Genomic DNA, 27,697 nt, shown 5'->3' with positions numbered 1-27,697 from the left:
CGTGAACCATGCCTCGCAAAAAATGAGCTCTCTGAAGACATACAGTCAAGCGTAGCTAATCTGCATAAGGCTGCAAAGGGATACAAAGCAATCTCAAAGTGTTTAGTCATCCATCAGTTAACAGACTTATTGTCTTTAAATGGGGAACCCACTAGTAACAGATAGTTTTATGCTACTGTATGTGATATTGCTGCGATCATAAGGAGTAGAAGACTTTGTTTTGTGTTGTCCTTTGATAAGGACGGTCCATTCAAAACTGGCACTCTGGATTTTGGTTGATGTTGGAGGTAATCGCGATGATCTTTGGAGGTGAGGTCTTTGTACCCAAGTTCATAGATGATAAAATAGGTGGCATGATAAACAAACGCCACATCTGCACCGGCATAGTGCTGCTGCAAAGGTCTGGTATTGAAATGCTTTGCTGGTTTCCCACGTGATGATTCTCTTACTCATCTGATGCCCGCTTGGTGATTGGTCTGTTTCCTGGGGGCAGCTAATGAGTCTCCAGCCGCCTCCCTCACACAGACGCACATTACATTCTGCAGCCAGACAAAAAAAGGGAGAGGACTCAAGCTGTGTCTTTCTACCCACAACTGGATGCAGGTCACCCAGTGATACCACACAGACCAGGCGGGTCAGGATGCTGTGGCATATCTGATGGGAAAAGCAGAGCAGCAATATCTGTGACCATATTTTTAAACCGATGTATCTCTTACTAGTGCTAAATCATCTCATTATTATTATTTCAGGTACTTGTATAGCGCTGTCAATTTACGCAGCACTTTCCATATCGATTGGCATACAGCCTTAACATTTTTACCTCATTGCAACCCTTGAAATAATGTCTAGGTTTCAGGGAACCCATACTAAAACAATTTTTTTAAGGGTAAGTGGTTAAAAGTGCCAGTTGGTGGTTAGTGGGAGAATTGTTTCCTCCTCCCCTTCACCTAAGCTCTCATTCACACAAGCTTTGCTCTCTGAAGAGCGACTTCACTTGCAGATCACTCTTCAGAGAGCATTTGACAGGCTCCGAGAAGCGTTGTATTGCCTCCTTCTTCCCTGCCTGCTTGAACCCTTCTCTAGCCTGCAGCAACTGCATGCTTTGCACGTGGCTGTGGGGAGATTGCAGAAAAACATAGTTTTCAAGTGTATATAGAGAAGTGGCAGTAATGCCCCGTACACGCGCGTCGAAAATTGGCAGGGAATTTTCGGCCAACGTCCGATCTGCCGATTTTTCGGCTTGCTAGTATGATGCTTCCGACAACCAACTCCAGATTTTTTTCGGCCGAAGTCGGTGTGCAGGCTATACATTTTTTTTTGTTGGCCGTCAACACAACGGCCGATTTTCGTGCAGTCAGTACAGATTTCGAACAGGAAAAAATCTGATGAGCAAGTCTGGGCATGCTCAGTGAAGAAAAAACAAAATGAAAACCAACCAATACGTGACATCACTTCTGAAGTAGAATTTTGTTGGCCGAGAAAATTCGTGTGCAGTCTAGGAACATTCCAACCAACAAAACACAACTTGGACAAAAGTCGGACGATCGGTCGGCCGATAATCGTTGCGTGTGTACTAGGCTTAAGAGACAACAGGGAGTCTGCAGCACTAAGATGGTAAATAGAATGAAAAAAAAAAGGTGGAAAAAACTAATTTTTGTGAGACTTGTCTAAACATATAAATATTATCAAAACAGAATGATTAGCATGGAAAATGGCCTTGAAATAGGAACCGCAAAACAACCGGCTTCGGCAGTAGAACCCATGGTCAGGTTACCTTTTGTGGGCGTTTCACATCATTAGAGAAGGCAGAAAGTCTTTTGTTGTCAGAGACCATGTCTGGTAGACTTGCCTTTTTTCCAAGAAGATCAGCTATTGAGATTGGCGCAGAGAGTTTTATAGAGTCCCCTTCTTCTAAGTCAATTCAGAACTCATAGATGTGCCCTCAGAGAGAGAAGCATTGATGAACAATCAAATGCCAATGTATGATTTGGTCGGTGAGCTTCATAATTTCCTGTTTTTTTATGATTAGAATTTAAAGCGTGTTCTGGGGGTCTCAGGTGGCTCTGTGGATGTCATTACTTTTCTAACACTATCTATAGGGTCCTCCTCGTTGGGACTGAAGGACAACTTTACTAATTAATTTACTTTTTTCTATTTGTGCCGTAGAGCTTACGTATCTCTCTTCATGAGACATCTATGTGAGCCGGGTGCTGACGGTTCTGAGACGTTCGCAGATGGCGTTCCCCGCGAGGGATTGTCTCGCCAGCAGGTTCTGACTCGTATTGGTGTCATGTCCCTGGTCAAGAAAAAGGTAACTTTGAGCCTATTATAAAGGGGCCCTGATGTACAATAAAGGCATTCTGTGTGTCTCCCCAAGCCAACTACTCAGTTCCCTCCATGATAACATATGATGGAAGAGGGAGATGTGGATTAGTTGTACTTAGAGATGGATGCAGACTGTCCCTCGTTAAGGCACTAATAATGCTGACAGCATAGACTTTGCATCGGTATATTTCCGGTACCTATTTCTAGGTAATTACTTTCTTGCAACCTGGAGGAGCGGGATGTCAAGGAAGCGATTCGGTAAAGTTCAGTGGAAGGCTCTCCTGGGAGATTCTGATGCTGGTGACACATTATAGAAGACTTTAACTGCTAAATTATTTTTCTTTTAGCAGCATTTTTCAGAGACCAAGGGCTCTTTCACACGGCGGTCCGATCAGATCCGCCTGTCAGTTTTTTAGGCGGATCTGATTGGATCCTCCATGTATCCCTATGGGGCAGCGGATGTCAGCGGAGACACCTCCGCTGACACCTGCTGCCATCCGTATCCGATCCTGTCTGTGAAATCCGGACGGATGGAAACCCTATTTTCCATTCGTCCTGGGGATCGGATCGGATGAGAGCGGACAGGCGGTCCGAACCCCCATAGAGAGCAGTGGGGGCTGAGACACCTCCCTCTCCGCTCTGCAAGCGGAGACGGAGCTGTCATCCGCCGGCTCAGCGGGGATCGCGGATCGATCCCCGCTGAGCAACACGGATCCGCCTACGGAGGCGGACCGTGTGAAAGAGGCCCAACATGGGGTAATGTGCATGTTTTGCAGAGGTGCCCCTCACATTTTTGTAAATATTTTATTATATCTTTTCATGTGACAACACTGAAGAAATGACACTTTGCTACAATGTAAAGTAGTGAGTGTACAGCTTGTATAACAGTGTAAATTTGCTGTCCCCTCAAAATAACTCAACACACAGCCATTAATGTCTAAACCGCTGGCAACAAAATGTGAGGGGTGTACTAACTTTTGTGAGATAGTGTATGTGATATATACATTTTTTTTTTTTTTTTTTTTATAGAATAGTGTGTGTATACACAGATGCATCTCATAGAATTTTAGAATATCATCAAGAAGTTAATTTTATTTCAGTGATTTAATTCAAAAAGTGAAACTCATATATTTTTATATAGATGTGTTTCACACAGAGGGATTTATTTCAAGCATTTCTTTGTTTTAATTTTGAAGAATATGGCTTACAGCTAGTGAAAACCAAAAATTCAGTATCTCAGAAAATTAGAATATTATTTAAGACCCATTAAAAAAATTAAAAATAAAGGGATTTTTAATACAGAAAGGTTTCCTTACTGAAAAGTATGTCCATGTACAGTATAGAATGCACTCAATACTTGGTCGGGGCTCCTTTTACATGAATTACTGCATCAATGCGGCGTGGCATGGAGGTGATCAGCCTGTGGCACTGCTGAAGTGTTATGGAAGCCCAGGTTGCTTTGATAGTGGCCTTCAGCTCATCTGCATTGTTGGGTCTGGTGTCTCTCCTCTTCCTCTTGACAATACCCCACAGATTCTCTATGGGGTTTAGGTCAGGCGGGTTTGCTGGCCAATCAAGCACAGTGATACCATGATCATTAAACCAGGTATTGGTACTTTTGGCAGTGTGGGCGGTGCCAAGTCCTGCTGGAAAATGAATTCAGCATCTCCATAAAGCTGGTCAACAGAGGGAAGCATGAAGCGCTCTAAAAATTCCTGCTAGCGGGCAGTGCTGACTTTGGATTTGATAAAACACAGTGGACCAACACCAGCAGATGACACGGCTCCTCAAATCATCACTGACTGTGGAAAATTTTGCATTTCATTTGGAGCTCAAGATGCCAGAGGCTGGAAGAAGAGTCCAAGTTCCATGAGGTCCAGTGTGAAGTTTCCACAGCCAGTGATCACAGTATTTAAACTATGAACATAGCAGTTAGCCTTCAGTATAGAGGTTTTGACCAGCAGGACATTTCCTATACTTATAATGAAATGCTGATATTTTCTTTTTCTTTCTCTTCCACTGCATTGTGACTTTTATTCCTTCCTTGCAGGTTCAGGAATTTGAACATATTAATGGGCGATGGAGCATGCCTGAGCTGATGCCCGATCCCAGTTTGGACTCCAAGCTGTCATCGCGAGCATCCTCACCTACTGTAAAAACCAGCACGACCACTCCTGAACCCTCCCTCACCAACACCCCCTGCACATCTAAACCTGGTACGTCAGGGTGTGAAAATCATCGAAAGCCTTCTGGCTCAGAGCAAGACCTTCGGGAGTCGGGAGTTTGCTGCTTTGACATGCACAGAACATTTTTAAAGGGAAACTTCTCTCTTGAGGGTCACAGGAGTACAATTACTTTTGTCCACCTGTGACCCAGAGTCAGCTGATAGCGGGTTGTTGTCAGCTATCAACTGATGGGGCAGGCTTGGGAAGCATCCTGACAACATTGTCAGCATCCCCCCCTGCTACATGATTGACAGCTGGCTCTACTTTTCAGAATGTAGCTGAGATCCACAGCGAGACGCTCCTGTCCTCCCCAGCTCAGCACAGCAGTGAGTGGGTAGAGTGGAGAGCAGTGCTGTCTGCTCGGAGCAGGTTAAGAACTGGGCGATCAGCTGACATGTGATCACTCAGTTCTCAGTATTAGAGCTGACATGGGACAGCTGCCGCATCATACTGATGCTGCATCATGGAGTTGAGTATGTATGTAGTTTTTTTTTTTTTAAATCCCATACTTTTCTCTCTCAAGTGTAATTGCAAAATTATGTAATTAAAGCTGAACATTGGGAACTACAAAAACTTCAGTTGTTGCAGTGACGAACCCTGCCCTTCCACAAGCACACACCGACTGCAAGGGTTAAATGCTTTCCGCATCCTGACTTAAGATGCAGGACTGCTTGTCTTGCAATAAATGTGAGGACGTCACGGCTAACCATAGTGCTGAGGAGAAGAGGTTTCAGGGACCAGTCACATGGAAGTAGGAGCCTTCGAGATTTAGGGATAAGGTAAGAAACTGTACTTTACTGGTACACTAAGCACAAACGAGTATTTTAAAGCTTAACTCCACATTTAACCACTTGCTGACCACCCTACAGCACTATTACTGCTACTGGGTGGCAGCTGTGTGCGTATATATACTCGTTATCCTGCACTTTCGCCTGCAGGGGACGTGCGCGCGCTGCTGGCGGACCGCTTCTGCTGTGATAATTCACAGCAGATGCCCATCTGCGACTGTCGGGAACTCGCTGTCCTTCAGCACCTGCTGATCCTCAGTAAAACACAAAACTGAGATCTGCCTATGTAAATAAGGCTTATCTCAGTGCTGGCTAAGGGGAAAGGATGTATTCTGTGTCTCTGCAAAGCAGGGACTAAAATCAATCCCCTCTTCTAGTAAAAGCAGCACAATGTGTAAACAAAAAACACTGGCTAGGTACAGTTAACCCTTTAATCGCCCTAGATGTTTAACCTCTTCTCATCCAGTGTCATTAGTACAGTGACAGTGCATATTTTTAGCACTGATCACTGTATTTGTGTCACTGGTTCCCACAAAGAGTGCCAAAAGTGTAAGTGTTCAATTCTGTACAATATTGCAGTCCCGCTAGAAGTCGCTGATCGCCGCCATCACTATTATTAAAAAAAAAAAAAATTCCTTATCCCATAGCTTGTAGACACTATAACATTTACGTAAACCAATCAATGTACGCTTAGTGCCGGTTCACACTAATGCGACTTGGTCAGCCTGGCAAGTCGTGCACCATCGCGGTCCATTGAGTAGTACAGGACCTGTTCTAATAGGAGCGACACAAGTTGCTCCGACTTAGAAAAAAGGGTCCTGTACTACTTCGGGGCGACCTGGAGGCGACTTGCATAGACATTCATTTTTATGAAGTCCGTGCAAGTCGCGCTGAACGCGACTTTACAGGTCGCCACCTAAGTCGGAGCAACCTAATGTGAACCGGCACTTATTGGGATTTTGTTTACCAAAAATGTAGCAGAATACATATTGGCTTAAATTGATGAAGACATTTTAGATTTTATTTATTTATTTTTTTATTGGATGTGTTTTTATAGCACAAAAATTTGTTGGTTTTTCCTTTCCTTTTTTTTGTTTATAAAATGAAATACCTAGTGGTGTTTAAGCACCACCAAAAGAAAGCTGTATTTCTGGGGGGAATGAAATAAATTTTATTTGGGTGCAGCGTTGCACGACCACACAATTGTCAGCTAAAATACTGCAGTGCCGTATTGGAAAAAATGGCCTGGTTACGAAGGGGGTAAATCTTTCAGAGGTCAAGTGGTTAATGTCCCTTTTACATAGTTCATTGGAGCCAAGCTGGCCCAAACTAGTTATGGTGGTAATGGGTGCACTTGCTGGGCGTGCTGTATTAACTGTAAGTAGCCTCAGCTACGCACACACAGTATACATCGCTGTGTTCCGCCATCGAGATGGGGAACTTCGCATCCCATTCAACAAAGTACAGGCTGAGTGCTGCTCAACCATTCACAGAAACCTATTTGAGGGGACCTTATTGAGTAAGGCCCCTTTCACACATATGGTCCGTTCAGTCACGTCAAAATGTGACTGAATCAGTTTTTTCATCCGTTGAAAAATGGACCGTTTGTCTGTTTTACATCCTTTTTTCGTCCGATCCGTTTTTTTTGACGGATGAAAAAAATAGGGCATTCATCCGTTCTAAAAAATGGACATTGACGGAAGCGGATAAAAACGGGACATTGACGAAAGCGGATAAAAGCAGATGTTAATGGATGATCATCCGTTGTCATCCGTTTTTACATGGAGATGCATTGATGTCCGTTTTACATCTGTCAACGGATGGATGAAAAACGGACCGTATGTGTGAAAGGGGCCTAAGGCTTTAATCCTTGAAGTTCTGGGAAGAGCCCCCCCCCCTGCAAGGTTAGCTTTTTCAGTTCAGCGTTCATAATATGTATTTTTTTTTTTTTTTTTTTATAACTTTGATACTGATATCTTATTAATGCTGAATATGGACCACACAGGGAAAGTTCTTTCCCTAAGATGAGTGGCCATTCATTCTAAAAGGAGTGCCAAAGATCTCTCTATTCTTATACATTTTCTTGAGGTGGGTATATTTTGTACTCTATTTATATTGTAATTTTTTTTTTTTTTTTGTGATCTCTTGCAAGATGGTGTTTTTTTTTTTTTTTTTTTTTTTTTCTCGAGTTTTTGCTCATAGTTTACGAGTCTCCTTATTCTTTAATGTATATTGAACTGGCAGTATGTACTTTATATTCATTGTGTCTTTTCTTCCAGCCACTCCAGCCCCCAGCGAGAGAGCAGAGAATGGGGGAACGCCTGTGGAAAAGGAGGAGTCTGAGAATAAAGAAGAGAAAGATGTGAAAGGAACAGAGAAGAAGGAGACTGAGAGTGATCAGGCAGCAAGTGAGAGGGTAAGGCTAACCGTACACTTCCTTTCTTTCAGCCTGCAGGCTGAATTTGGCCCCTTTCACATTTATGCGACTTGGGGCTTCAAAGTCGCATGACAAGTCATACCTCTTAATTTCCAATGAGTTACATTCATATCTGTGCTACTTCAAAGTAGTCCCTGCACTAATTTGGTCTGACTTTGATGCGACTTGAGGTCCATAGACCTCAAGATTACACAGGCATTGCTTCAAGTCATATGAAAGGGGAATTAGGTAAAATCATTAGTTTTCTCCTTCCACACTAAATAGTCTCCACTGCCAGCTATTATGTTCAGACATCCGCAACACCCGCGGCTGCCTGAATGCCATCAGGAAAATATTTATTTTGTGTGGAGGGCCTGTTTTTTACTATCTTTGCTGTTTTAGTAAACTCTTTAGGGGGGGAAAACAAAGTTTTTTTTTTTTTTTTTTTTACCTGCAAGGCAATATCATAATGTGCTAGTATGCACCACATACTGGCACATTATGAAAGACTTGCATTAAAAAAAGCCCTTAAAAATATACTGACCATAACTTTTGACCTTGGAGCCTTGCCTTGACCATAACCCTGGCACAGACCTAGATCTAATGTTGATCTAGCTATTTTTTATTTTTTTTTATTTGCTTTTTATTTTAATTTTTTACACACTTTTGGATTGTTTCAGCTTTCTCTTTTGGAAGGCTACACAGTGACTGATCAGAGGCTATCACTAAATATCTCAATGGTGATCTCGGCATAGACAAAAAGCTATTCAGTCGTAGGGAGTGCATGAGGACTCGAGGGCATACATTGCGATTAGAGGAGAAGCGTTTTAACCTCAGGCAACGTGGGGGATTCTTTACTGTTAGAGCTACAAGATTGTGGAATTCTCTACCACAAGAGGTGGTTTCTGCAGGAAGTATGGTGGCTTTCAAAAGACTCTTAGACGTACATCTCAAGGATCAGAACATTCAGGGGTATGAGAGATGATTACAGCCACACACACCTACACAGGTTGAACTGGATGGACTGTTGTCTTTATTCAACCTCACCTACTATGTAACTATGTTACAGCGATCAGGTTACCCGGATCCGGGAGTCCTGGGTCCCGATAGTACAAACCCAGTCTCTGTGCTGGGAGTGCGCTGTGCGGGTTCTCTCAGCACAAAGAGATGTGGCTTCACAGAAAATAAGCCCACTTCCGTGATGCTGCACATGTGTACTGTCGGTGGGAAGGGGTTAATAAAATGCTAATAAAGGTTCTATTTTACTCTTATCTGCTATTGGGGTCTGTGTATGTGTGTGTGTTATGTATGTATGTGTATATAATATATATATATATATATATATATATAATATGTATGTATGCACCCTCGTCCTGTTGGTACAATGGTTTGCCACTGTATGAAGTGTGCACTATACAGTAAAGGCTTTTGTTAGTTAATTTTGATATTCATGAAATACTGAATGTTTGCCTTTTAAAAAAAAATATCTGACTGTGTCTCTTTCAGACCCCAAGTCCTCCGGACACAGTTAGCCCTCCGTCCAACGCTGTTCCCGATGAGAAGCAGACTTCCGATCCTCCAGAAACGGTGCAAGGAAAACAAGAGCCTAGAACCCAAACCCCGGTCACAGAGGAGCGGAGTGGTAGGTCTACATAACTGACAGAAGCCTGAGTTCACTCTAAGTTCTGGGGGGCATGACTGTTCTTAGATTTTATCTATTCTGACTTTCAGTCTCCCTTCAGGGGATAAGGTGATGTTTTTCAGTACTTTTTGATTTACTTTTATGCCACTTTAGATTGTTTCCTTTTTTTCCAGCTTTGTGACAGCATGTGGCTTCTGGCTCCTGGCAGTGTGTTGCTGGGCGCCCTGCATGACTTCCTGTACACACAGGTGGCCCCAGCCAGACAACACTGCATGGCGTGGGTTGGGTCTTGGGATTGGAAATAATGTTGACTGGCAGCTGGGCACTACTGTAGGTATAGCTGCATGATCTGGGAGCACAAAACATTTGAAATTTGGCATTGGGTGTAGAGAGCTGGGGGGGGGGGGCACCAATGATTGGCACTCAGAATGGGGGTGTTTTACTAAGGTGGTTGGTGTTGGATGTGAAGCTGAAGAGAAGACCCAGCTTACCACCAACCCCTGGTTTCATCCTCCAATGGGTAGCACTGATGTGATTACTATAATTAGAATTCCTGTGGGCTTAAAGTGGAACTTTACTCTAAAAATTAAACGTTGATTATTTTTAATCCTCATGCTGCTAGCATCAGTAGATAAATGGGAAAGTATATCATATTTGTTGTAAAAAAAAATAAGAAATTTAAATTTCCTCAGTTACTTCCTGGTTTCTTGCCTAGGCAAATGATGTCATAGATAATACAATTCAAGAAAATTGGAAAAAATAAATCTACAAGCAGCCAGCACCAATAGGTGGAAAAAATAAATCTACGAGCAGCCAGCACCAATGGGTTGATTACAAACTATGACGTGCAAAATATATAAAGAGTGCAGCGCTAAAACTTGGAAATTCCTAAAAAAGTCCATATATAAGATCTATATTTGTAGCGTAGAATCCCTACAGCCACGGCCATCTTAAAATCTTGTACATTGTGCTATTTTTATTTGATTACATGTGAGTTTTGCTTAAACAGCGTTTTTTAGCATTATAAGACCTTTTGCCATTTTGTGCCATGGAACTTTTCATTTACATTTCCCTGAGGTAAAAGGCTGTATTTTTTTGCTATCACTGGAGGTTCTGGTCTCATTGAAAGTGGTTAATGAGTCTCCCACACTAAGGCTCCTTTCACACTATCCGTCCGTCGGACGGATTCCGTTTTTCTCAGCGGGGGATCGAGCCGGCGATCCTCCGCTGAGCAGCAGGAGGACAGCTGTGTCTCCGCGCTGTGTGCGGAGACACAGCTGTCAGTTCCCCATGCATCTCTATGGGGGAAATCGGATGGGAACGGACCGTCGGTCCGTTCTCATCCGATCCCATCCGATCTGCTGGACGGATGGAAAATAGGGTTTCCATCCGTCCAGATTTGACGGATCGGGTCGGATGTCAGCGGACATGTCTCCGATGCCCTATAGGAATGCATGGGGGGACCGTTCAGATCCGCCAAAAAAACGGACAGGCAGATCTGAACGGTCCGCCTGTGTGAAAGGGGCCTTAAACCGTTTTGCACGGATGGATGTTGTCTAGGAATCAGCTAAAGCCTGAAGGTTCATTTGGTTATTTTCTACCATCATGCCTAATTAGACCTCTCTATAATCGGAGGGGCTACCGTCTCTGGTAAGCAGGCTTACCCCTTCACAGTGGTGTGTCCATGCACATCTATCTCACAGAAGCTGGTGTGGGGGTTCTACGTTATGAATATAGATCTTGTATTTGGACTTTTATGAATTTTATTTTCATGGTTTTTAGTGCTGCACTCTTTTTTTTTTTTTTTTTTTATATAGTTTTAAATGTCATACATCCCAGGAGTCTTCAATAGGGGAGGGGTTTTCTCACACTGCCCTGCATAGAGATGCACCGATCCGACTTTTTTGGACCCGATATCGATATCTGGCGTTGTGAAATCACTGATACCGGAACCGATCCGGAGCTACACACAAAGAAAGCGGCTGCAGTACAGAGCAAAGCCGCTGCTTCATGTGTACGGCTCCTCCATTCACAGGTGGAGTGCATCTGATATCACTCCGCCTGTGAGCTAGGACTATACAGGGAAGTAGCGGCTCCCATCCCATATTACTACTGCACCAAGTAAGGGATGGCTGAGCCGTTACTAAGCAAAAACCGGATCGGCCAGTGGATCGGCCAATGTTACCGATCCATCTAAAATGGCCATATCGGCACCGATATCCGATCTGAATATCAGATTGGTGCATCCCTAGTCCTGCATGCATGCTTGTGCTAAGGGCAGATGGATTCCAGAAAGTAAGTGCTGCATGAATCATTTACTCAAGATGGCCACGGGCAGAAATTCTAGGGGATTTCTCAACAAAGCAAAGCGTTTGCTTTTGAGTTTGCTTTTGAATAATAAAAATGAATGAAATTAGTGCTTTCTTGGTTTGCGCTGCTCAGATGCAGTGAAGATCCGCTTTACGGTGACCCAGTAACCCTGCTTATAGGAAGCAGGCAGTGCTTTTATCTATATGATCCTCGCTCGTGTTGACCTCTCTATCATTTTGAGGGTCAACACCATCTGGTAAGCAGTTCATCGTATTCCCACGTGGTGTTTGGCGATTTTTGTTCTTTCATCCGATTCACTGGTGTGTGGAGAATTTCTACTCGCTCACTTTTGTCATGGACCTTTTTATTTGCACTATGATTATCATTTGAATTCACCGATTTGGGATTGGCGCTGCCCTTTTTTTCTTTAGAAGCGGTGACCGGTCTTATGTAGAAGGGAAGTAGAGGTCTTCCTGTTGACCTTTTTTGAATTGCATGACAATGGACTTAGTAGTACGACTAAAATACTGCAAATAAAATACTGCAGGGTATTCTCTGCACACTTGAAATCTTCCTGTTTAGTATACTTGATGAAGAATGCTGACCGACATTATACTGGAATACTTCTTAGGTAGTTACAGGCTCCTGGCCTGTCTTCCATTGGTATTAGTGGCGCTAAGGATCCTTCAATGCTAAATACATGTTGAATGATGTCTTTGAATGTGATGGCTAAGACCTATGTTATGAGGAATGAAGAATAGCCAAATGAATGTGAAGTAGGAAGGCTAATAGTTATAGTTTTTCTTCTTTTTCTTCTTCTTTTTCTTCTTTTTCTTCTTCTTTTTCTTCTTCTTTTTCTTCTTTTTCTTCTTCTTTTTCTTCTTTTTCTTCTTCTTTTTCTTCTTTTTCTTCTTCTTTTTCTTCTTCTTTTTCTTCTTTTTCTTCTTTTTCTTCTTCTTTTTCTTCTTTTTCTTTTTTTTCTTTTTCTTCTTTTTCTTCTTTTTTCTTTTTCTTCTTTTTCTTCTTTTTCTTCTTTTTCTTCTTCTTTTTCTTCTTTTTCTTCTTTTTCTTTTTCTTTTTCGCTCGTAGGGGTAAACTATGTATTTCTTACTTCATAATAAGTCATAACAGAATAAAAGCATAATCTGGGTATTGCTATACTTGACACATATACTGTATCTGGGAAAGGCTGAATGTCCAGTCTCACTGTTAGCTTTTGCTGAGTTTATCAGTCTGTAATGGTAGTTAACAGTTATATGTGAGACTACATGGTCTGTGTTTTATGTACATCCTCTCTTGGTATTTCTTTTTGTCCTTTTTTTGTTTGTGGTGTTGAATGTTAAATGAACATTTTTTTTTTTTTTTGAAAATTTGTGTTTATTAAAGTTTTCCAACAAAACAGACAAATACAACACAATGCCACACAGGGCAGCACTAGAACAAAACAAGTGACAACAGGTCAATCCCAACCACACCCACCCACCCCCCCAGGCTCCACCCAGTAGGTCCACCATGCAAAAATAAGTCCCAAATAGGGGCATGAGTACCCCTCAAATCCATCCCGGCAAAACGGGAGCAAGGTCACAAGACAAAGATATTAGTCCAGCAAGCGAACAGTAATCAGCAACCTCGTATCGTATCCAGAGAATGGAGAAACATTTTGGCAAAGTAGAAAACAGTTGTTCAGCAATCACATGATAAGGAAAAGAACATCAACATTCAGTACCACACCACCCCAGCCAACCCAAATCAGCACACAGTAGGTAGTAGTAGTTTGTTTTTTTTTTTTTTTTTTAAAGACATCTTAGGGAGGCATTGTTCATAACACATAAAGCCTTTGCTGTTAAGTTAATGAATCCCCCTCCTCCCTACCCAGCGTACATCAATGGAAAATGTTAACCAGATCATACCATAAGAGAAGGTTGTTGATGGGAAATGTTTTACAAAAATATGGTGTGAATCTGTTGTTAACACTAAATAAGAAATAAGTGGATCTGGTCCGAATAATATAATATAGCAATTATAGAACACAGTAGGGGGATTTAATAAAGCATTAGTGACACTATTCTGGTGATGTGAACCTTTTTATAAAAAAAGTCCTGCACCTAATTCATGAAAGCCTTGTAACCGTTTTTGTTAAGAGTTCCGATACTTGCAACAGATTCAGGGTGTTCTTGTGTCACTTATGCTAAGGGTTGATATACAATACTAAAGGAAAATAGACTGTGCACTTTCGCAAGTATAGTTGCACTCAAAGCTCAGTAAATGAGGTGAAGCTCTGCCGACTTTGATCATCCAATCATGTGACTGCGCAATGTAAAGTGAAGCTTTACCTCATTTATTAAGCTCTTGAGCAACTGCACTTGCAAAGTGCCCAGTTGTTTTGCCTTTAGTAAATCCACCCCTATGTGTTGCTTTGGCTGCTACAAATTCAAAAAGAATTGCATGGATAATAAAATTGGAGGTTTTTAAACCCAACTCAAAGTTGGCATACAGAGGCAGACCAGAGTTGTCATGGGGAAGGGAAAGTGATGTGGTGTGAACTAACAACGCCGGAGCACACTGACCATAAGCGGAGCCCGATGGTGGGGTGTAGTCTTGTGGCACTTTTCCACTGCAAGTACCAGCTCGGCACTGCTTGGCCCAGCTCGGCTCAGTTTGCTTTTCCACTGCGTGGTACGAGTCAGCACTGTATAGGCTCTAATCGGCTCGGTTTGCTTTTCCACTAAAGTAGTAAGTGGGTGGGATCACAACAATTCTCTGACCAATCAGTGGCTAGTAGTGACAAACAATCAATGCTGCATGCAAAGGATTGTGGTATAGGTACAGCGCGCTTGGAACCCCAACTGAGGTGGTATTGTTTAACCCTCCTCTTGTGTTAGGGTCAAAATTGACCCGTTTTCAGGTTTTGAATGTCTAGAAGTATCACATAAATTTGTTTATTGCATTAAGATTTTTTTACTTTGTCAGGAACCTCTATTTAAACAATGTAATAGAAAAATAATCCTTTTCACTAAATTATAAAATACTGTGGTGAAAATTAAGACGTTCATGGTGTTAGGGTCAATTCTGACCCAGTTATAATATAGGATTTTAGGACACTAATAAGTTCCAAAACTGAAATCATAAACACTCTCTCTGCTTAGTAACAGTGACAGCCAATCCCCTCTCAACCCTGTGAGCTGTAGTTAGGGAGGGGCCTATCTCTTTTCCTGCTTGTCTGCTTCTCTAAATAAAGTGAAGAAACATAGGACAAATTCATTTCAAAGTTGCTGGTTTATTTTACCATTTTTTAAATTTGACAATGAGAGGTATGCTATCAAAAGAAAGGTCTAGGGGTCACACCAAAAATATTAAAACCAATCTTTTCAAGGATAAAGAAGCCTAACAAGGTAACATAGAAACATAGAATGTGTCGGCAGATAAGAACCATTTGGCCCATCTAGCCTGCCCAATATATCTGAATCCTATGAATAGTCCCTGGCCCTATCTTATATGAAGGATAGCCTTATGCCTATCCCATGCATGCTTAAACTCCTTCACTGTATTTGCAGCTACCACTTCTGCAGGAAGGTTATTCCATGCATCCACTACTCTCTCAGTAAAGTAATACTTCCTCATATTACTTTTAAACCTTTGCCCCTCTAGTTTAAAACGGTGTCCTCTTGTGGTAGTATTTCTTCTTTTAAATATGCTCTCCTCCTAGAGGTAAGAGGTAAGAAACAAATTTGATGATAAATAATTATTCAGAGGGTATGTTATGGCTGATTTAAAACACGGGTCAAAACCAACCCTAACATCATGGATAGTAACGGAATTCTAACATAAGAGGAGGGTTAAGCGAGCCGTACCGAGCCGTACCATGTAGTGGAAAAGCACCGCTGTACCAAACCGTACCGAACCGTTCTAACACGTACCATGCAGTGGAAAAGCGCCAAACCGAGCCGTACCATGCAGTAGAAAAGCGGCAATAGACACCAGGTTTCCCTGTGACAGCGGATGGAAGTGGGCAGATTTCATAGCCGCTGCTGGACTGGATAGTGGTTATGGAAGCTATCCATTGTTAATCACAAGGCCAGTGGACCTGACGGGAAATTGGTCTCCAAGTTCCCCATCAGGCTCCCTCCACTCACAACACTCCTTGGCCACTGCACCTGTCTGCGTGACAGTTGCAGTGGCTAGAGGGACGTTTACTAATGCTAAGCCTGTAATCTGGCTTGGCATTACTGGCCTGCAGAGGGGACGGAGTGTCTGGTACTGACGTTCTTATGACAAATTAATTTACCTGTTTCTGACAGGTACATGAATATGTCACAAGAACTGACACTCCCATTTGAATTCCAGAGCTTATGTTTCCAGGGCATACATCAAAAGTAAGCCCTGGAGACTGTCGGTGTTTACATTTTATTTCATTATGCTGAATGCATATTATACTAAACAGCCTTGTATTTTGAATAGAACATACACTATATTGTCAAAAGTATCGGGACGCCTGCCTTTACTCGCACACAAACTTTGACATCCCAGTATTAGTTCATAGGGTTCAATATCTAGTTGGCCCACCCTTTGCAGCTATACCAGCTTCTACTCTTCTGGGAAGGCTGTCAAGGTTTAGGAGAGTGTCTATGGGAATGTTTGACCATTCTTCCAGAAGTGCATTTTGAGATCAGGCACTGATGTTGGACGAGGTCTGGCTCGTAGTCTCCACTCTAATTCATCCTCCGGTTGAGGTCAGGACAGTCAAGTTCCTCCGCCCCAAACTCGTTCATCCATGTCTTTATGGACCTTGCTTTGTGCACTGGTCAAAATCATTTGGTGGAAGGGGGGATTATGGTGTGGGGTTGTTTTTAAGGGGTTGGGCTTGGCCCCTTTGTTCCAGTGAGTTTGGGGCTGGCCCCTTCCTGTTCCAATGACTGCGCACCAGTGCACAGACTGGTTGGTATTCAACTTGGCACTTTTCAGCCAGCAACTATAAATTAGCTTTATTGTTTACATTCCTGTAAAAGGTGGAGATGCTTTTGGCCCCCCGCAGGGGATGTGAAGTGTTTGAACAAGTTGGTGGAACATTTTGTTTCTTTATCGCACATCACAGGGCACTTCATATGCAAGACTACTTGGGTTATGTTTCCAGTTTCAGGTGAAAAAACACTGCCCAAAAAATGCAGGAATTCCCCACCTAGGCCATAACCCTTCCCAGCTCCGCTTATTCTTTTCATAATAAAGCCTTGGGCTCTAAGCAGAAGCCTATGTGCCAGTTCTGTAAGAACTGAACCCTCAAGTCCTCTGGATCTGGAAGCAAGTCTTCTTCACAGTGAAGAGGCACCCCCACTCAAACAGATGGAGGGGTGTCTACTGACCATTAAAGCTGTCTGGACTCGGAAAGTCACAGGCAACTGGGTCTGCAGCATGGTATCCAAAGGTTACCAGGCTGGAGTTTCTCTGCTTTCCCCCTCCATGATTTATGTTCATAAAGGGTGTTTACACAGCTATAGAAAATAGCAGTTTTCTTTAAAAAGGCTACTATCCTAGGTGGTTATCACACCTGTGCACTAAGAGTAGAGAACTCCCAGCTTTTATTCCAACCTATGGTTCTAAAATGGAGATATCCAGCCTGTTCTGGACCTCAAGGTTCTCAAGTTCCTAGACGTACAAAAATTCAGGATGGAGTCCACTTAGTAGGTGGTATCTGGCATCTTGGTGCTGGGAAAGATGGTAGCCACCTTCAATTCGGTCTCATATGTCCAGTTTCATTCCAGAGCTTTACAGCTATATATCCTTTTGGTAGTACAAGCATCATGAGTCCTTGGATCGGCCAATGCATCTGACTTCCAAGACCAGGTCGTTTCTGGAATAGTGGAATTCCACCAGATGCTGCATACTGGGAGATCCTTCCTTCGATGACTTTGGAAATTCTTGACAATGGATGCCAACTTGTCAGGCTGGGTAGGAGTTCTGGAGAACCCCTCAGTTCAGGAAACATGGGCATCAGTGGGATTCCTTAACCCATAATGTGGTGCATTGGGGTGAATTATGTGTTAAGGAATCCTGTGCTGACCTTTCCTGGATTGGTCCCTTTCAGGGCCCTGGGTTGGGGTTTACGCTCTGGATCCTACTTGATGCATGTTGTGGTTAGAGTGGGAGTGACCTGGGGAAGGAGATCCCACCTCCGAAATGTGTCATCATAGCAACCCATAGACTTGTTCCTGCTCCTCCTCCATAGGGCAGGAGTCTCCTATCTATCCATGCGTGGCATTTGTTGGACTGGCGCATTCGCAGTGTGTCTCTGCGAGATTTGCCAAGCTGCCTCAGCTTCAGTGAGTCTGAGACCCTGAGCTGTCATCAGGTGCTTCGGGGAACCTACCTGTACCTATTTGGGATGACTGTTGTGATCCAGGAGAAACAGCCAGGATGACTATAGAGGTGTCTGTCATTTCTTCATCCTTTTGTAAGTGCATTGGATGTAGGGTTTTTCAATTTCTGTGCGCCCTCTCTTGTTTTTTGTTTTGTCTAGATGTGTTCTGGCCACCCGGTGGAATCTCAGAGAGCTGCAGCGACCAGACTGTTATTAAACTGTCAGGCAGTTGATGTACTTTTAATGGCGTTTTATATCAGCCAACAGTTAGACTTTTTAGGCCAGTGCATCGACTAGCAGCTTTTATTGTTGTAGTGTTCTGTTAAATGTTTGTCTCTGTGGACACCACTTTTGGGTGAAAGGTCTTGCTGGCTGCCTTGTAATGGGGTTTTCCCTACTCTGTTTTTGGGTTTTGGGCGTGTTGGCCTTGTTGCTGTGTTGCCCATCCCTCATGCTCAGTGCTTTGAGACACCCTAAGGCAGGGCTCAACAGTAATGATTAAGCACACAGTCAGTGTGTGAAACGCGTCTACCTTCTCATGATTGTCATATTTGGATGTCCAGTCAATAAATCTGGATTTTGACTCAATCTGGAGTGCTGCCAATTCCTTTTCCTTTATCAGGGCTCAACAAATCCTAGGTCACCATGGCGACTATAAATTGCGTCCTGGCGCCTTTACTTTTGTCAGCCCATGCTGAGGTGTGAACAGCTCCTATTATAATAATTATTAATCAGCGCAATACCGTATCTAAAAAAAATATAAACCACACAATATCCTCTACCCCAATATTAGTGCACGAGCGCAAAAATGATTGATATTTAATTGCCACCCCGATTAAAAAGTGCTTTCACGGACATGTCCATTTACACCTGCCGACATCCAATCCTATCCACTAAAAACAGAGGGATGGGAGATTAGTTCGGATGTAGAGCACAGCGGGCTGTGTCTGTGTCCACTTTGCATAAGTGCAGCGGACATGGATCTGTCATCTGCCTGCTCAGTGTAAATCAGCAGACAGATCCTCCACTGGGCAGGTGGAGTCTGCCGGTGTGAAAGGGACCTAAGTAGGCAAGAAGTGCCCTGTGTCCTTGTGATGTACTCCAAAAAAAAAAAAAAAATAGGATTTTACAAGTAAAACAAAAATAAGAATTTTAAGAGTCATATTTTTTTTCTCTCCCGCCACGTGTAGCTTCTCAGATGGAGAAATCACAAGGTGGTGCCACAGAAAAAGACCCAGCAGCAGACAAGGCAGAAACAGGCCAGGGTGAAGCACCAAAAGGTATTTCACGTTGTAAAATATTAAGGGCAAACACAAAGCTAAAACTTTGAATGCAGTTTGAAATAAATTTGGGCTGTTGTCTTCCAGGAGCAGAAGAGCCAAAACCGGAGAAGGAGGCGCTGAAAGATGTCAATCCCAACAACCAGCGGGAAGAGACCAGGAACAGCAATGGGAGGAAAGAGGAGGGCCGACCAGAGAGGGCCCGCTTTATGTTTAACATCGCCGATGGAGGATTCACAGGTAGGTATAAAGTGAAGAAGTGGCATGGAGTAATAATGGGTAAAGATGGGGACATGTATGTCATATCTTCTATCATCCTCAGAACTTCACACTCTGTGGCAGAATGAAGAGCGTGCCGCCATCTGTTCTGGGAGACTCAATGAGATCTGGCATCGTCGTCATGACTACTGGCTGCTGGCCGGGGTTGTGGTGTATCCTTGCTTGTCTTGTATATTGTTATGCAATCTTTTTTTATATGTCGTTCATTTTGTTTTTCAAGTAAAATTAATAAAACTTTGTATAAGGAAAGTAAATGTATGTGGCTGGCTAATTTCTCAACTACTCATTTTTTTACTTTTTTTTGTTGTCTCTTTATCTCCCTTCTTCTATACATCTGTTTCTATACATCCCTTCACCATTTTTTCCTTCCTTCCTTTTTCCTATATTTCTCACCCCTTACCATTCTTCGTCCGTGTCCTTTCTATTCTTTCCTTTTCTTATCGATTTTTCTTTCCCTCCTCTCCTCCTTTCACCTCCTTTTTAATCGTTACTTTTTTTTATTTATTTTTTTTCCTACTTTTTTTTTTTTTTTTTTTTTTTTCTTCTCTTCTTTTTTTTCTTTTTCTTTTTCTTTTGTCCTTTCCTCTTACTTTCCTTCCTCCCTTTCTTCTTGCCTTTCTACCTTTTTTTTTTTTTTTTTTTTTTCTTTCCTTTCCTCCTCAGATTTTCTCATATTCTTTAATCACCACTTTGAGTCCTGTTATGACCTAAATTCCTGTAGATGGCCTTTCATCATTTTGTTTGCTCTCCTTAACCCTTGCTCAGACACGGTTATGCAAGGTGGCAAGACCTCCAGAATGACCCTCCGTTTGCTATCATTAATGAGCCATTTAAATCCGAAGCCAACAAGGGAAACTTCCTAGAGATGAAGAATAAGTTCTTGGCCAGACGCTTCAAGGTGTGCACTTCCTAAATTTCTTCTCATCTGTCTTCTCACGTCAGTTAATTTCATCATAGTCTGATATCTTCTCCAGTCCATCCACCCTTTATCAGAATTTTCATAGGAACCTCTATAGGATGACCCCAACCTCGAAGCATACTTCATCACCCCACAGTATTATTAGACTGTTTAACTTAGAAAATTCCCCCCCTGAATATGTTTTGGGCACAAAATATAATAAATCTCTTGCTTCCAAAGTGTTAATAGAAACCAGTGAAATTCTTAGTAACAAATATACGGGAAAATCTTCAGGGCTGTTGCTACTGTGCTGCTAAGTAAGGCAACTTACTGTGTATGAGTGACAGGTTTACTTTAGGAGGATCTTGTCACCCTGTAACTTTGGTTTAATCTTAAAAAGGACCTGTACTATAGAAGCTGTTTTCAAAAAAGGAAAGCAGAGGACAAATGAGCAGTCACCAGTATTACTTGTGGTCTCCCTGCAGCTAAACTTTCCCCATTACTGGTCTTTTTCTGCACTCTTTCTGTTAAGGCAGACAGGGCTTTGCTTCCTCCTATCACAGCTTCCCTCTGTTTACTGGGGACCCAATGACTGATAAAGGCGGAGAAAGCACAGATCAAAGAATGAATGAAGCAGTGAGATCCTTGCATGCCAGGTTCTCAGGTACAGCTTTTTGTCCAGTAAGGAGAACAGTGAGCAGCACGGTAATATTACTAAATCTCACTCGCTCCACTGCAAGGGTGGATTTTTTGATATTGCTGGAGTTAGGCTTTAACTGTACATCACATGTCCTCATGTTCATGACTACTTGGGTTATGCTGCTACCTTTTGGATGATTAGGCACTGGCCAAAAACAACGCTGGGTTCCAGAGGAATGTTACTTGGACCCCGCCATAGAAGATTTTGGATGGGCTATAAAGTTGCCATTTGCTAACAAACTGTGTGGGCAGTGATCACTGGGGAAATGCGAATATGGTGACCTCGCTGGCAGGGTTCCCTACAGGTTTAGGGCGATGATTCCCCCTGCAGGGCAGTAATGTCTCACATGGCCCTGTAGCCAGATGGTGAGTGTCCCTTCTAGGGGTGTAACTAGTGGTCCCCAGGAACCTCTGTGTGCTGGCCAGGAACATGCTATACTATTTATTGCACAGCTGGGCTGCAACCCTGGTGGAGTGCTATACTGCCATTCTAGTGTTTTGAATAAGGCAAGATCAGGCAGAAGAAGGGACAATATGGTGAGCTCCCAAATAATTATGTCAGGTAGGGAGGACCTCCAGTATATTCCACCCTGCAATGGCTTCCCTAAAGACTTTGTTCTGAATCCCTGCCCTTATCTGGTATTTCCACTGTTTCAGGGGAACATTTGACCCCACTCCCTTGTATCTGGAGAGCCAATATGGTAGCAACCGCCAATCAGTTTTGGGGGGGGGGTGTCCTGGGAGTCCCCTGGCAGAATACAATAGGGCAGATCGAGATCCCCTGCATCACACATCATTGTGTTGATACAGGGATCTGTCAGTTTGTTTTTTTGTTTTTGTTCAACCCGTTGGAGTCGGTTCACACTAGCGCGACTTGTTAGGCGACTTGTCAGCCTGACAAGTCGCGGTCCATTGACCGCTACAGGACCCGTTCTAATAGGAGCGACACAAGTCGCTCCGACTTAGAAAAAGGGTCCTGTACTACTTCGGGGCGACCTCGGAGCGACTTGCATAGACTTCCATTATGTGAAGTCCATGCAAGTGGCTCCGAAGTCGTGGTGCACGGGACTGCACAAGTCGCCCCCGAAGTAGTAAGGAGTCGTGTCGCCTCAGTGTGAACCGGCTCTTAGGCTCTATGCACACTGGGCTTAAAATAAAAAAAAAAACACCAATTCCTTCCTATAGAGCGTTTTTGTACACAGTTAATGAGAGTTTTGTGGGGTTGTTTTTTCTGCCTCTAAACGCTGAGCTCAAAATATGCCTCTATTGTCCTAATATGCACGGACACACAGGAAAACATTGAGCTGCTTCTTCAGGCAAAACACAAAACTCCCGTAGAAGCAGCAATTTTTAAGCCAGTGTGCATGAAGCCTTAAAGAAGGCAAAAACTGGTACATCCTTTAGCAGCCAAAAAACAACTCCTTCATAAGCAGAAGGCCTTTACCCCCCCCCCCAAGCAGAAGTCCACCCATTTATGTAAGAACATGGCCATCTGAACTCAGGAAGTTGCAGATTGCTGGGTCTGCAGTGTGGTGTCCAGAGGTCACAATCTGGAAGGATCCAGCGCCTCCAACATTTTCTGCATTTTGCAGCACTGCCAGTTTGTGGCTTTGCCATTCAGCTTTTCCGTGGCTTCCAGAGTGTATACCAAAGTGTTTTCTCTGCTTCTGGATTGTTGAGAACCCAGGGTATTCCCATAATGGGGGGTACCTGGAAGACCTCTAGGAGTAGTCAATTTTCAGACCTTGACATCAATGTCTATCAGTAGACTCTTTAGTCAGAGGAGTTATTTGCAGCAATGTGTCTGCGGTGAGGGACCCTGAATGTGGATCAGGATTCAGCAAGCTGGGCAGGTTTGTGTCCTGGTTCAGGGATACTTGGGCAATTGCAGTGGATGCCGTGATGACTACTTAGGATCAGTTCTGCCTGATCTATGCCTTTCCTCCACTGTACGTTCTTCCTCGCTTGTTGTGTAGGCCAGTGGTCCTCAACCCTGGTCCTCGGGGCACACTAACAGGCCAGATTTTAAGTATTACCTTTGGGAGATGCAGACTAGAATACTGCAATCACTGAGCAGCAAATGAGATCACCTGTGATGTAATTTAGTTATCTTGCAAACCTGGCCTGTTAGTGGGACCGGAGTTGAGGACCACTGGTGTAGGGTGGAGGACATCAGATGATTCTGATCACACCATTTTGCCCGAGGAGAGTGTGTTATGCAGACCTCCTCAATCCCTTGGCAGACGAACTGCATTTTTCCAGATCAACTAGACTTGTTCTCGTACAATCTTATTTTTTTCCTTCCTGCTTTCCTGTTGCAGGCTTTTGGATGGTATGTTTGTTGAAGCCCACTTCCTAAGGAACAAGGGTATTTCCCACGCTATAATTCCTACCCTTTTCAGGGCAAGTAAGTTGACCTTCAGGAGGTGTACTACTGTACATGTAAGGCTTATTTTGCCTCATGTGACGCTCTCAATTTTCATCCCCAACAATATTTCATGGGGCGCATTTTGGTCAATCTCCAGTCTGGAGAACCATAAAGGGCCAGATCTCTGCCTTGACTGTTTCAGAGACTTATTGCATGCATTCTATTCCTTGATTAAAAGCCTTTGAGCAGCGTGTCATGCAGATTGTTCCACCTGTGTGGCCTCCTTTGACTCCTTGGGACCTTAATTTGGTGTTCTGTTAACAGACCTCTCCTCCATTTGGGCCTTTCTGATTCTTTTTTCACCTCTTGCATGCAAGATTTTTTTTACCTGCCATTAATTTGGCTTGTAATGTGTTTCATTTGTTGCGCTCACCTGTAAGAAACCTTTTCTCGTTCTTCCCCATAAGGTGGTGGTGAGGCCTCTATCCTTTTTTTTTTTTTTTTATTTGGAAGGTTCTTTCCTAATTCCACCTGAATCTGGACATTTTTGGTGCTTTTCCACTGCATGGAACCGTACCGGTTCGGCACCCTTTTGTGCTTTTCCACTGCTGGTACCGCATAGTATAGGGTCGGAACGGTTCGGTACGGTACGGTATAGGTTTGCTTTTCCACTGCATGGAACCGAATAGTACGGTACGGCCCTGAAAAAACAGTACCTACTCGATTGTGGTTCCAACAGGTACCAAACTGGTACCATATCCCACAATCCTTTGCATGCAGTCACTACTAGCCACTGATTGGTCAGAAAATCCCACCCACCCCGTTGTTATCCCACCCACTTAACTTTAGTACTGCTTTAGTGGAAAAGCAAACTACCGTACCGAACCGTTCCAACCCTATACCATGCGGTACCAGCAGTGGAAAAGCAAACCAGGCCAAGCAGGGCCGAGTAGAGCCGAGCCGGTACTAGCCGGTACTTGCAGTGGAAAAGTGCCATTTGTTGCCAACATTTAATCCTAATCTAAACATCCTAAGGAGAAGATGCATCCCTGTTTTTGGATGTTTGAGCTGCTCAGATTTATCTGAAGTCTACAGCCTGATTTTAGACCGTCTAATTCATAGTTTGTTCTCTCTGAGGGTGCTTTTGCAAGGGTTAAGCTACTTCTCTATTCACTATTTCTAGGTGGATTTTTCAGCTCCCTTCTCAGGTCTATGGTAATAAAGGAGAAGTTCTTGTTTCATAACATTTTTACATGTTACACCCATATGGTGTAACATGGTATACATGCACCGGCCCCCACACCTCCTGCTCCCCCACTGTGACAGTCAGCGGGGAATCTTCTCCCCTCCGCTAGCTCTCAAAATTGATAAACCCGGCAGTACGGGGCTTTGCCCACCTGGCTGCGTTACTCATTTGCAGCGCTCTATGAATGGAAAACTTAAAGGTCCAGCAGCCTTTGCAGCTGTCAGCTTGTAGTTTTCAATGAACTATCACAACGCTGGTAGTTCATTCATTCTTTCTGTCAGCATGTATCTACTCCCTCGTTCAAGGAAGCCGATACACTGACAGATCTGCAGGAGACCTGCATGGCACCTGCTGATCGATGCGGATCGCTGGTACAGTGCTTTAGGCTCGGTTCACACCTATCTATTTCTGACCGATCTGCAGGAGACCTGCATGGCACCTGCTGATCGATGCGGATCGCTGGTGCAGTGCTTTAGGCTCGGTTCACACCTATCTATTTCTGACCGATCTGCAGGAGACCTGCATGGCACCTGCTGATCGCTGGTGCGATGCTTTAGGCTCGTTTCACACCTATGCATTTTTAATGCTTTGTGCAGAAAAGCACTACAGTCCATTTTATTATGGTTTCCTATGGGACACGTTCACATCTATGCTTTTTTCAGCCATTTACGTTTTTGATCAGGGACTTTTTTAAGCTGCAGAGAAGTATGTAGTATGTCTTTGCCGCAATTTGCGTTTTGCTGTTTTTAATCCTCCCAACAACAAATTGGGCAAAAAAAAAAGCATGAAAAATGCAAAATGCTTTGAAAAATGAGTCAAAAGCGCGTGTGCAAAAAGCACTGCAGAAACGGATCAAAAGCATGAATAGGTGTGAACCGAGCCTTATAGGCTCCTACCACAAAAAATTTTAAATGCACATTTTTTTACCTGTAAAAAAAAATGTGCATTTATTATTTTTTGTGAAACGGTAAACTTATCCTTTTTAAAGGTGTAAGTTCACCTTTACAGAAAACCTGTAAGGTAAACTTACACTGAAGCCCCTTCCCATCCCCCCCCCCCCCCCCGAGCCCACTATACCAGAGTCCCGTGATTCCCCGCTGTCAGACACTGGGACGCTGCTTCGGCAGTCAAGAGGATTTGAAATCTCCACAGCTTAATCACCTATCTGTACGTGTAAAGATAGGAGGCATTCTAATTGGTCAGCCCCGTCACATAGATGGGCTGACCAATCAGAATCTGCCTAGACCGTCCTGTCAGCGCTGGAGGAGAGAAATGCAGGAGGATTTCAAATCCTCAGACTGGTAAATCGACGTCCCAGTGCCCCACAGCGGGGGATCGCAGGACTCTGGGACAGCGGGACCTGGGAGGATAGGGAGGAGGTCCCATATAAGTTAACCTTACAGATTTTCTGTAAAGGTTAACTTGCCCTTTTAAAGACAATGCTCCTCCTTTCGTAGTCCACCAGGAGCGTCCATGCCCATGGGCTATTCAGCATCAGGCTTCTGTTCAAGTTTATAAGGCTGCTTACTGGGCTTCTCTTTTACATATTTTTTTTTTTTTTTTGGGGGGGGGGGGGGTGTTCATGCCTTTGCTGACCCCCATTTTTGGTGAATGGCCTCGCCTTGACCATTATACCTGGATGAGGAAACTTGCCTTTTTTTTTTGGTCAATGTCCATTCACCTGAAGGTAACAGCATAACCCAAGTCGTCATAAATATGAAGAATACCGGTGTCTTGCGGTGTACTTCAAGAAAATTAAATTTTACAGGTAAATTAAAAATACAAATTTTATTGCTGCCTGTGTCCCCTCTAGGGAGGTTTTACTACCTTCTTGATTTATACTGGTGACCATTGTCACAGAGAAATATTCCTAGGGTTGTGCCCAGTACAAAAGGTGAGGGTAAATTTTGCAAACTTTTATCACCGCATGGACAGCTGGAGACTTTATGGGAGTAAACCACTTCTAGCCAATTGGTGCATAAGAGCATTTACAGAATAAGGTCAACTTATAACCAATCAGATCAATAGACATTACCAGGGCAATAGACTTTTCTAAGGCTGTTCCAAGTAATATTCAATCACATGAGAATTGTTCTTCTTGGCCACTAGCTCCTGGAACAAGCTTTGGTGATCGAGGAGCAGCTGCGCCGTGCCGCCTACCTGAACATGACGCAAGATCCGTCTCATCCAGCCATGGCTCTTAATGCCCGCTTTTCGGAGGTGGAGTGTCTGGCAGAGAGCCACCAGCACCTGTCCAAAGAGTCCCTGGCGGGGAACAAGCCAGCCAATGCTGTTCTCCATAAAGGTAAGAGGGAGAGAAGAAGACATATGGGTGTTTAAAGAGAACCGGTCATCTCTGTGCTGTATAGCGTAGCACTGCCCAAAAAAATCTGTGCGCCACCTTTAAATTTTAAAGAAATACCCCTGCTTTTTGTATTCAAATTATAACCGAGCAGTTCAGTGCTCTAATATACAAATATTATAAAAAAAAAAAGTTTTTGATACAACACATCTGACTCAAAAGAGAAACTCCAACCAAAAACTTCTTTTTTTTTTTTTTTTTTTTGGACAGAGTGGGGAGGGTTTGAACCTTTTTATAAGGTTTTTATTGCTGCTGTTTGTGACAGAGTTCTACTTAACCACTTCTAGACCGGAATATTTTCCCCCTTAATGACCAGGCCATTTTTTTGCGATACGGCACTGCGTTATTTTAATGGACAATTGTGTGGTCGTGCGACACTGTACCCAAAAAAATTTGATATCCTTTTTTTTTTTTTCTCACAACTAGAGCTTTCTTTTGGTGGTCGTTGATCACCTGTGCGGTTTTTACTTTTTGCATTTTATAAACAAAAAAAAAAGGACAATTCTG

At 43.3% G+C, this 27,697-nt stretch overlaps 1 protein-coding gene across 2 annotated transcripts in view; it reads left to right on the top strand.

Moving 5' to 3' along the window:
• CHD3 (chromodomain helicase DNA binding protein 3) overlaps nt 1-27,697 on the top strand; it is a 407,921-nt gene that overhangs the window by 128,442 nt on the left and 251,782 nt on the right. For both annotated transcript variants that reach the window (XM_082254656.1, XM_082254655.1), the window contains exons 29-37: nt 2,167-2,311; nt 4,376-4,541; nt 7,618-7,754; nt 9,261-9,396; nt 19,249-19,338; nt 19,426-19,578; nt 19,661-19,769; nt 20,383-20,515; nt 26,938-27,133. In XM_082254656.1, coding sequence (XP_082110782.1) covers nt 2,167-2,311; nt 4,376-4,541; nt 7,618-7,754; nt 9,261-9,396; nt 19,249-19,338; nt 19,426-19,578; nt 19,661-19,769; nt 20,383-20,515; nt 26,938-27,133 — 1,265 coding nt within the window. The remainder of the gene's footprint in view (nt 1-2,166; nt 2,312-4,375; nt 4,542-7,617; nt 7,755-9,260; nt 9,397-19,248; nt 19,339-19,425; nt 19,579-19,660; nt 19,770-20,382; nt 20,516-26,937; nt 27,134-27,697) is intronic.

Source organism: Pelophylax lessonae (assembly GCF_965119305.1).
Source record: "Pelophylax lessonae genome assembly, chromosome: 4".
Taxonomy (NCBI): Eukaryota; Metazoa; Chordata; class Amphibia; order Anura; family Ranidae; genus Pelophylax; species Pelophylax lessonae.
Note: the sequence above shows the minus strand (reverse complement) of the source record. Positions and strands in the feature narration are given on the sequence as shown.